Source organism: Sebastes umbrosus, chromosome 1 (genome assembly GCF_015220745.1).
Source record: "Sebastes umbrosus isolate fSebUmb1 chromosome 1, fSebUmb1.pri, whole genome shotgun sequence".
Classification (NCBI taxonomy): domain Eukaryota; kingdom Metazoa; phylum Chordata; class Actinopteri; order Perciformes; family Sebastidae; genus Sebastes; species Sebastes umbrosus.
This window is the reverse complement of record NC_051269.1, coordinates 42,963,086-42,974,217: the sequence shown is the minus strand read 5'-3', so window position 1 is coordinate 42,974,217 and position 11,132 is coordinate 42,963,086. Positions and strand designations below refer to the sequence as shown.

Sequence of the window (11,132 nt, the reverse complement as noted above, 5' to 3'; positions counted from 1 at the left end):
GGCTCAGCTACCATCATCCATCTGCATGTATTACACTCCATATGTGTCTTTTTTTGCCAACAACTGATGTGAAGTGATGAGCCACATTGCAGGAAGTGGCAACTGAAAGAGAGAGACTGTGTGTGGGTGGGTGCTGAATTGCTGGAGGCCTATATCCTCTTACATGTTCACTTGTGCCTTTTCAGTGGATAAAGAATAGCAGTCTCCTGCCCCACTTTTGTCTTCAGCACCACTAACACCACTACTACAAGCTGCCAAACACAGTTTGTGTACCTGTGTATTTGAGCAGAAGCGCTTTTCAAGCTTACAACTAACTGTGAAACCAAGACCGCAATCACAGCAACAAAGCTGTGCTTTCTATTCCTGCAGCAGCTCATAGCTTCTCTGTCTTTGAGATGCTGTACTGGTGCACCCTCTGCTGGATCATTACAGTAAGCCGACATATCGGAGGTTGTTTTATACACATATACATAGAAAGGATTGAAAGTACACATATACACAATACACAAAGTATCAACACGTTTAAAGTCGGGCTGACTAACAGTTATTTTATATCGTTTAGACTATAAAATGTTAGAAACAACAGAGAAATTCTTATCACAGGTTCCCAGATGAAGGTGACTTTTTCATATCGCTATTTATTGCCTGAATAACACTCCAAAGCATTTGTATATTATATTAACCAGAGAGAACCAGCAAATCATCACAATTTAGAATCTGGAAACATCAAATATTTTTATTTATTTATTTATTTATTTATTTATTTATTTATTCATTTGTTTATTTATTTATTCATTTATTCGTTTATTTATTTTTGATTCATACACCTTAAATTTAGTGTTGATAAGTTTCATGTCAAACGACGTGGACAGGAAAAGAAAGAAAGAAAGAAAGAGAAGAATGAAAGAAAGAAAAAAAGAAAAGAATGAATGGAAAGAAAGAAAGGAAAGGAAGAATGAAAGAAAGAAAGAATGAAAAAGAAAGAAAGAAAGAATTGAAAGAATGAAAGAAAGAAAGAAAGAAAGAAAAAGAAAGAAAGAATGATTGAAAGAAAGAAAGAAAGGAAAGAATGAAAGAAAGGAAGGAAGATAGAAAGAAAGAAAGAAAAAAGAAAGAAAAAGAAAGGAAGGAAGAGAGAAATAAAGAATGAAAGAATGAAAGAAAGAAAGAAAGAAAGAAAGAATGAAAGAAAAAGAAAGAAAGAATGAAATAAAGAAAGAAAGAAAGAATGAAAGAATGAAAGAAAAAGAAAGAAAGAATGAAATAAAGAAAGAAAGAAAGAATGAAAGAATGAAAGAAAGAAAGAAAGAATGAAAGAAAGAAAGAAATAAAGAAAGAAAGAATGAAATAAAGAATGAAAGAATGAAAGAAAAAGAAAGAAAGAATGAAAGAATGAAAGAAAGAAAGAAAGAATAAAAGAAAGAAAGAAAGAAAGAAAGAAAGAAAGAAAGAATGAAATAAAGAAAGAAAGAAAGAAAGAAAGAAAGAAAGAAAGAAAGAAAGAAAGAATGAAATAAAGAAAGAAAGAAAGAAAGAAAGAAAGAAAGAAAGAAAGAAAGAATGAAATAAAGAAAGAAAGAAAGAAAGAAAGAAAGAATGAAATAAAGAAAGAAAGAAAGAAAAAAAGAAAGAATGAAATAAAGAAAGAAAGAAAGAAAGAAAGAAAGAAAGAAAGAAAGAAAGAATGAAATAAAGAATGAAAGAATGAAAGAAAAAGAAAGAAAGAATGAAAGAATGAAAGAATGAAAGAAAGAAAGAAAGAATGAAATAAAGAAAGAAAGAAAGAAAGAAAGACACAAAGAAAGAATGAAATAAAGAAAGAAAGAAAGAAAGAAAGAAAGAAAGAAAGAAAGAAAGAATGAAATAAAGAAAGAAAGAAAGAAAGAAAGAGAATGAAAGAAATAAAGAAAGAATGAAATAAAGAAAGAAAGAAAGAAAGAAAGAAAGAAAGAAAGAAAGAAAGAAAGAAAGAATGAAATAAAGAAAGAAAGAAAGAAAGAAAGAGAATGAAAGAAATAAAGAAAGGTGCTGAATATTTATTCTGGACTACACTGAAGGCATGTTGCCTTCAGGTACCTTCAGTCAGGCTCCTACATTTATAGCTGAATGACAAAAAGACCTTTATATCAACGTAATGTTTCATTTGGTTTTATTTCGTTCCACAGACAGGGAGCTACTTTGTGCCGCAGGATAAAACAAAGAGCACAAATCGGATTATACACCAGAAGTATTACACCGATAATTATTTATGTATTATTAACTGTGAATTTGAAATTAGAAAAATCTGTTTACTCTGAACGCAACCTCAGTGTGTAGCTCTGCTGTTGGCCAATAGGATCTCTGCTCTGTCCTCCAGTCCTGTGACGTAGGACGCAAACAGCGTAACGCACGTTGGTCCAGCAGCAGCGCTGGAGTCTGGAGAGGTTAGTTATATTTCATGTTTTCATGTTTTCATGTGATTACATGTTAAATATCCAACTCCTGTCTGCTGGTGCAGAGTTACAGACATCCAGTCAGTTCAGATCTGGAGTTTAAATCCGCCCGTTTACCAACGAGACTGTTGTTTTACATCTTTATTAACTATAGCAACAAAGCTAACGCTGTTAGCACAAGTTCCATTCATTCACTGTAGCTGCTACCAGCTAGCAGCTAGTTAGCTAACAGCTAGCAGCTAGTTAGCTAACAGCTAGCAGCTAGTTAGCTAGCAGCTAGTTAGCTAACAGCTAGCAGCTACACTGTTTACCATTGGGAGAGCATTTTGGCAAATTGTTCTTGGGCGCTCCCCACATCATCAGCTGTGCTGCTCATCCCACAAATACATGATCCTTACAAGTTGGACATCATTGTGAAGGTAAATAAACAGGCTTTCAACCATGTAGAATACAATGACCATTAGCATTGATACAACAGAGAAATAATACACCAAACACAAGTTTATCAACTTTTGTTTTCCCAGTATGTATATATATGTATGTACATATATATATACATATATATACATATATATATATGTATATATATGTATATACATATATATACATATATATATGTATATATATATTCTGCTGCACTCTGGGAGGATTTGCAGGGCTGGCTGTCAACCAGAATCTAACTATTTGCTCCTCTCACGAGAACATATTGTGTTTGGTATCAACATGAAGGACATTAAGAGTGACTTGATTTTGAACAATCTGATACTGCCGGTGAAATGTTTTCATCCAAATGGAGGAAAATGAAACCTCTATTTTCCGTTTTCAAAAGGGACCTTGTGGACAATCATCTCAGTGCTTTCAGACTAATGAAAGGACAACATGCAAAGTGTCTCCTCAGAGCTGATGAAGAACTGAACATATATGATGATGACCTCTAGAGCTGCTATGGAAGAGTGCAGTCTTATTATTATTATGCATTTATTTTTTGTTCCTTGAATTATTTTCTGCCCCCTCTTTTATTTTTGTTATTATATTATTTTTTATAATTTAAGTTATCTTTCCGATCCAATTGTGCCTTGTATGTTAGAAGTATTGAGTTTAGATTACAATGCCTTAATATTTGTAAATTAATTTGAGTTTAATTGTTGACATTGTGTCTTTTGTTCCAGCCAGCTAACTTCTAGCTAAGTCCCTTCTGGTCCCACGGACGGACCCACCATGTACCGACCCAAACCCACTCTGAAAGACCGACAACAGCTCTACAGGCTCATCATCAGCCAGCTGCTCTATGACGGTTACACCAACATCGCCAACAGTCTCATCACTGAGGTCAAACCTCCCAATGTGGTGTCGCCGTCTGAGCAGCTGATGCAGCTGGCAAAGATAGGTAAGACCTCCATGTCCCCTCCATGTCCCCTCCATGTCCCCCTCCATGTTCTCTCCATGTCCCCCTCCATGTTCTCTCCATGTCTGCATGTTTGAGAAGGGCTGCATGATTATTTGGATCAACATTGAGATCACGATTATTCATTATATTTAAATAAACAGAGCACTTCCATGTTGGGTGACCAGATCTCAACAAAATAAATGTGGGACAAAGAGTATGTTTGTGTGGGACAATGTGGGACACTTTACCAATGCTGAGAGGTAGTCTACAATTATATAACTTAAAAATAAACATTTCTATTCTTTGCCCAAATGCATCCACTGTGTCGCTTTGCAAATTTTGCAAAAAAATCGGAGAATCTCCGAATCTCTCGGAGTCCAGTCGATCATGTACATTTAAATGTTGGAAGCCAAAATCGTGATTGCGATTAATATTCGATTAATTGTGCAGCCGTGTGTTTGAGCCATGTTTGATGGTTCCAGATGTCCTAATTGTACAATTTCCAACCTTTTTCCAGGGATGGAGAATGACGACAGTGCAGTCCAGTATGCAATCGGGCGCTCGGACACAGTGGCTCCCGGCGTGGGTATTGATCTGGAGTTTGACGCCGACGTCCAGACCATGTCTCCAGAGGCATCAGAGTATGAGACCTGCTATGTAACGTCCCACAAGGGTCCATGCCGCGTCGCTTCTTACAGTCGTGATGGCCAGCTGATCGCCACCGGCTCTGCTGACGCCTCCATCAAGATCCTGGACACTGAGCGCATGCTGGCCAAGAGTGCTATGCCTATTGAGGTGAGGCAGATTTGAGATCAGAGCACACTGCACATTTTTAATCCAGCAGGCTAACTGTATGTTTACTGTTTTTTTTGTGTCTTTATACGTCAGGTGATGATGAATGAGACAGCGCAGCAAAACATGGAGAATCACCCCGTGATTCGAACGCTGTATGACCACGTAGACGAGGTCACCTGCCTCGCCTTCCATCCCACTGAACAGATTCTTGCTTCTGGCTCAAGAGATTACACCCTGAAACTGTTTGACTACTCAAAGCCCTCTGCAAAAAGAGCATTTAAATACATACAGGTCAGGCTTTGTACACAATTTCTCTGTTTTTGGGGAAATAATAATTCTGTTTAAAGTGGAAATGCCAAGTTACATAGAAACTGACAACGCTAACGTAAACACGGCCGGGGAATTGTAACATTTCAATTTTGTAAAACTACTCTGACTATAGTTCCTCTCTTCTTCCGTTTCCCAACAGGAAGCAGAAATGCTGCGTTCAATCTCCTTCCACCCTTCAGGTGACTTCCTGCTGGTGGGGACGCAGCACCCCACCCTCCGCCTCTACGACGTCAACACCTTCCAGTGCTTCGTGTCCTGCAACCCTCTGGACCAGCACACGGACACCATCAGCGGCGTCGGCTACAACCCCAGCGCCAACAGCTACGTCAGCTGCAGCAAGGACGGCAGCATCAAGCTGTGGGACGGCGTCTCCAACCGCTGCGTGACCACCTTCGAGAAGGCCCACGACGGAGCCGAGGTCTGCTCCGCCATCTTCTCCAAGAACTCCAAGTACATCCTGTCCAGCGGCAAAGACTCTGTGGTCAAACTGTGGGAGATCTCTACGGGCCGGACGCTGGTCAAATACACAGGTAAGGAGGCGGACGGGTTTCACTAGAACCACAGAGCAGATTCATACAGTTAGAAGTGTTGTGAATGATTCATATTTAAAGGGAAAGTTCGCCACCTTTTATAAAGATGTCCATTCAGTGTTGATGGAAAGTGTAGTTCATTGATGCAATGCATTCCTCAGTGCGTTCTCCCCCGAAGCCGTGCCGGCAGTGCCTACATGTACCAGGATGCATTGCACGTGAGCTACTGACACACAACCAAAACATAGTGAAGCAGAGTTGCGTTTATACTTACGCAGGTTATAAATTAAAAACATGAAGGCTCCGTAGTCTGAACCAAGACAGCAGCAACTCTTTATTATTTTCCACATATTCATCCTCAGCGTAGTACAGCTTCACTCCTTCCATTTTTACATTTCATAATAAAAGTGCAACTTAAATTCATAATAAAAGTGCAACTTAAATTCACTCAGCATTTCGCTGAAGGTCCTGACACACCAAGCCGACGGTCGACCGTCGGACAGTTTGGGGTCGTCGGTGAGCGTCTGTCGGCCGAGTTTTTGTTGTGTGTCCCGCATCATCGTCTCTAGTCCGCCCGAGTGAGAGTTTTTTTCGGCCGATTCAGTTTGTTGAATCGACAGCAGAGCCCGTCGGTGAGAAATCACTCTGATTGGCTGTTCAGCTTAAACGAATCAGCGCACATGAAGAGAAACGAAAGTGAGCAAAGCAAGCAAATCAGTGAAGTCAAGAGGACAAACACAGAACACTCTTCTCATGTTTCATCTTCATCTCATCTGATCGTTCCAACACACGGATATTTTCACAGCGACATGAACATCTGGAATGAAGCTCAGTTGTGAGTAAGAGTGGTGAGAAAACGATCGGCAGACACCGCTTTGTTTCATGTACGTATCATAACAACTACTTGTATATCCGCCGTCCTCGGTCTTCCAGTTTCCCTTTTAGAATGATGAATACAGACTACCGCCGCCTGCTGGTGTGGAGAGTTATTTCCTCTCACGCAGGAGCAGAACATACGTGATAGTTGGCCATTGCTTGTAGTCTTTGCGGTGTGTTCAAATGCAACTTTTTGGCCAAGACAAAGGCGACATGAGGCGACGCAACAGTCGGCCTTCATCGGTGCAAGATCTTCATAACAAAACAAAGCAGCTTAAACAGCGTTAGGTGACAAAATACTCTCTCAGTGGTCGTCTGCCCTCTCGGCTCTGCTGGTCTTAGTTGTATTTTCCAGTTTGTCTTCAGGATCCTGAAGAAGCTCTCCAGCACACCTCTGTTCAAGTGAGGAGTAAAATTTTCATGCATAGTAACACACACACAGCATCCAACTAGAGCTGCCCACGCTGACGTTCATCAGAGCAGAATGATTCTGATGATGTTTCTGTTGGAGCATCGGAGGGCATTTTGAGCGAAGCCTCCACCAGTCGGTGTTTGCCGTATACTCTGGCTCGAATAAATACCTCTGATTATTTGAGTCAGCCAAAAGATCTTAAAATGTACCCTCGTCCACAACATCCTCTGCACTCGTATTTTGGGATGCCATTTACGCTGTTGGAAATGTAGCTAGTTTGCAAAACAAGCAAAGAGAAGCAAGCTGTGGTTTTATTTTTTTTATTTCTTACTTTCACGCATTTTAACTTCTGACAGGTTTAACAAGTTTTTGAGCAGCATCAAGAGCATGCACGACCCCAATACACATTTTAAAACAAAGTGTTTGAAAATCTCAAAATGCAAAAGCCTATTTTTGTCAATTAAGAATGCACTCGACAAGATGCAACGCATCATTTGACCTTTTTTGATTTTCATTTTCCGTCATTTGGAGGAATTTGAGGGTTGATGTTCGTGGTGTTCATCGGCCTGTGAAGACCAGTGTTGGGGAAAGTTACTTTCAAAATGTAATATATTACATATTACAGCTGCACCTGAACATTATTGTTTTAATTATTATTTTTTCGATATTTTAAATTCTATTAAACGATTTTACCGGCTGTAACTACAGTCTATAACATTAGTTCAAGCCATTCTCTCACTCATACATGACCGTTAAAGTAAACAAACGATATAAAACAGCCGAACAACAACTTTAGATGAAGCATGTTGTAACATTACGTTACCATGACAGCAGCGGTGCAGAAATATATCATGCTTTTTTAGTAAAAAAGACACGATACCTTCTTGCTGCTGCTGTGATGCTTTTGCCTTTGGAGTGTTCGTACTTACAGTTTTTCCAATTTGCAGATTTTACAGAGCACCACGTTGTTGGGTTCCTGTCTGAAACACTTCCACGCTTTAGAGAATCCCGGGTGACTTTTATTAGCTGCAGCTTGTTTCCTGGGGGGTTTGTGTTTTGACACGCTGACACACGTTCTGCAAATTGATTTATCTTTATGATCGATGGCGTCAATTACATCGTTGAATCGCCCCAGCCCTGTTACATACAAGTTGCTTTACAATATTACTGTCTGTGTGGAGTAATATGTTGATGAAGATGCTGATTACACCACTTAAGTTACTTTCACCACAATAACTGCAGCAGTACGACTGGCATTATAAAATGGAAGAGGAGGATAATGTTGTTTCATAGCAGCTTATTAAAGCACAGAAGTTAATTGCAGTTCATTACAAATCCAGTTGGGGGCGATGTTGTGGAGCCTAACAGCATATGGCGTTTTTCTCTGTTTCTACAATATGTAATTGCTGTTGTGTGATGGACTAGCATCGCTCATTTGTGTTTTATGATCTCTTTGGGCTGCTATCAACATTGTTTTTTCACCACGAGCACACACTTGCAGCCGTTGTGTTAACAGGAAATCAGATTACGGAGCAGGAGAAGTGTCAACATTTCCACGTATCTTCTACCACGTTACAGACAGTCTTTCTTCACTCTGACTGACCACATTATCAGGAACACGCAGAGTGTTGCAGCTTCTTCTATTACTTGTTTTCTGAACGATGACGTCATCTTCTTACGTGTCTGCAGTTCTTTCTTGCAGTAACAGACGGACACGTCTTTCCTGCTTCCATTTACCTTTCCTTTTTTGAAAGGTGGTAGAGTGAAGTGCAGGTGCAGTTCTCCGTCCGTAGTCTTTTCTTGGCCGTGTCGTCACGTTGTTTGTGTTTCAGGTGATGGAACAAAATGCTCCCGTTTCCTCTAGAAGACACAGATATTTCCCGACAGTTTTAACGTTTTAGTTTCTTTTGGTTCTGTTTGTTTACTGAAGCCACAGTGAGCCCAGATGACAGACACAGCCATCCTGTATCTCTGTGAGCTCTTCCTCATCTGTACTCGTGCGATCTGGTCTGTCGGGATTTAGCTGATTAAAATCTGTCATTATCTTCATCTCCAGGGCATTCAGGGAATATTCAGACCGCTTCACTTTGTTCACATTTTGTTATGTTTCAGTCTGAAGGCCTTTACACACCGCAAGTCCATTCACCATTTAACTACTATTTTCCAATTTTTTGCCGCCACGGCAGAACCTTACCAGCAGAAACACTTCAGCAATATCTGCTGCTGGCATACGACACGCAGCTCCGCTCGCTCACCGGAGGAGCTTTGGCTGTCAGCCTACAGTAGTGTTGATAGGCTATTACTCGTGATGTTCAGCCAATCAGATAGTACTGTGGGCGGGACATTGAGTGAGACTACAGCGTGGTGACTACAGACAGAGGCAGGCAGCTGCATTAGAGCCAAGGTGGTGAATTCTTTTGATTGTTTTATATGCAATCACATCAAAAAAAGGATTCTGCTGAATGCTGAATATGGCAGCCGATAATTGGTCGACCCCTACGCTCCAGTAACCCCGGCCAAACTACATACGCCAGATAGCATTCGCCACACATCAGTTAGTCCTAAAAGCTTTTTCTCTTGTAAAGTAAACTGAAATATGAACAATAAACATCAATCTAACATCTGTCTTGCTCGTCCAAACGTGTAAGATAAGCAGGCAGACGAGGTTGTGTTAAAATAAACAGTCTGATGTCACATTTCTCCTTATTCTACTTATATAATTATAGCAGCTCAACACTGCAGTACAAGACCAATGCTGTGTCTTTAATTCCATGTCTTCTACATGGATCATCACCTGGTGAGGATGTTAACCTTTAACCTGCTGTAGCCTCAGTCTTTTAGCACGCTGATGTGTGTTTAGCCATCAAATGCATATTCAAGATTTCTTTACAGTTTTCATTTTGATACGAGTGAAGTTATACACATTAAAAAATCAGCTGGAGATTCAACCAACTCATGAAGCTAACGTTAGCTTCATGAGCTAGCTAGTGACGGTTGTTCACTAGAAATGAGAAGAGCGTTTTTGTCGACCTCTGTCAACGACGCATTGTTTGGAAAACTACATTTACTTTCATCATTTAGATAAGATAGAAAAGTGATCAAACGGAAAGCTTGATGTAGCAACAGTAACGTAGGAGGGTGAGTTTGTGTGAATGGTCGAGTAATCGTAAATGAAAATGCGCTCTGATTTGATTTAAATAGTCTCCGTGTTGAAGTGACCATGCCCCCCCCCTTCTGTCTGTTTATAGGTGCGGGGCTGAGCGGCCGTCAGATGCATCGGACGCAGGGCGTGTTCAACCACACGGAGGACTACGTGCTGCTGCCAGACGAGCGGACCATCAGCCTCTGCTGCTGGGACTCTCGCACGGCCGAGAGGAAGAACCTGCTGTCTCTGGGACACAACAACATCGTCCGCTGCATCGTCCACTCGCCAACCAACCCCGGCTTCATGACCTGCAGCGACGACTTCAGGGCCCGCTTCTGGTACCGCCGCACCACCACGGACTGAGACTCACTTCATCTCCAACGTCTGAGAACCAAACAGGATGCTGGACTCTCTGTGACCTCAGTGAACTCATCACTTCCTTCTGATCTGTGGTGTCTTTCATTTTGATTTCATTTGAAACTGGACAGGACTTAAAGGGTAACTCAGGTATTTTTCAACCTGGGCCCTATTTTCCCATGTTTGTGTGTCTAATGGAGACAACACGTTGTGAAACTGGTCCAGTATTGAGGGAGAACGCTGCAGACGGCAGCCGCTAAACGGGCTGTGATGTAATCCCTCGGGGCAACTCCTCAGCACAAGTTCTTGTTTTTACCGTTGACAGGCTCAGATTGTTTTTATACATGTCTGACAACATTATGTAAAGAATCCTACAGAGAAATAAAACGCTTTTCTTTACGTTTCACTTTCTGTGACTTTGTTATTGTGTCATGTGACTTGTTGCTGTTTAAATACTTGTTTCTTGTTACATGCAGAACACAGAAGGACAACTTCAGCTGTGTTTATTTTAGCTCAGATGCTTTAGTTACGTCTTGTTGCTATGATACGGGATATCTGCATATAAGTAAAAATGTCAACACGAGGTAGAGTTCTCTCTCTGGATGAAGGGAAGCCTGAAACACAAAGGGAGAGAGGATGTGTATTAGCTTCTCCTCCGTTGTTGTTGTTCAGCCTTTGTACATGTAGGCTGTGATGGTTGGTCTTTGTAGTATTTGTCCCGCCTCTCCTCCACTGTGATTGGATGGCTGGGTAAAAAGTGACGGCATTTTTCAACCCTCGGCGACCAGAAAAAAAAACACCAAACGTGCAACACTCAGCGCAGAAAATACGCTCTCTGCCTCGTCACGCTGCTGGCGTTTGGAGCATA

General features: G+C 40.9%; 1 protein-coding gene across 2 annotated transcripts; it reads left to right on the top strand.

The window, feature by feature from the left end:
* The first annotated feature begins 2,294 nt into the window (after positions 1–2,294).
* Positions 2,295–10,670, top strand: cstf1 (cleavage stimulation factor, 3' pre-RNA, subunit 1). Of its 2 annotated transcripts, none has more exons than XM_037768328.1 (6): positions 2,295–2,423; positions 3,602–3,819; positions 4,337–4,614; positions 4,708–4,905; positions 5,084–5,474; positions 10,011–10,670. In XM_037768328.1, exons 2-6 carry the CDS (start codon positions 3,651–3,653, stop codon positions 10,268–10,270), a joined length of 1,296 nt encoding a protein of 431 aa, XP_037624256.1. In that variant the 5' UTR covers positions 2,295–2,423; positions 3,602–3,650; the 3' UTR covers positions 10,271–10,670. The 2 variants fall into 2 exon arrangements, with proteins under 2 accessions (XP_037624256.1, XP_037624265.1); XM_037768337.1 differs by lacking the exon at positions 2,295–2,423 and adding an exon at positions 2,801–2,851.
* The last annotated feature ends 462 nt before the right edge of the window (positions 10,671–11,132 follow it).

Bases quoted from the DNA above. Each gene is read 5' to 3' on its own strand.
- cstf1 (XM_037768328.1), top strand. From the start codon at position 3,651: ATGTACCGACCCAAACCCACTCTGAAAGACCGACAACAGCTCTACAGG. The intron at 4,615-4,707 runs GTGAGGCAGATT...TTTATACGTCAG, and splicing joins AGAGTGCTATGCCTATTGAG to GTGATGATGAATGAGACAGC. The intron at 4,906-5,083 runs GTCAGGCTTTGT...GTTTCCCAACAG, and splicing joins GAGCATTTAAATACATACAG to GAAGCAGAAATGCTGCGTTC.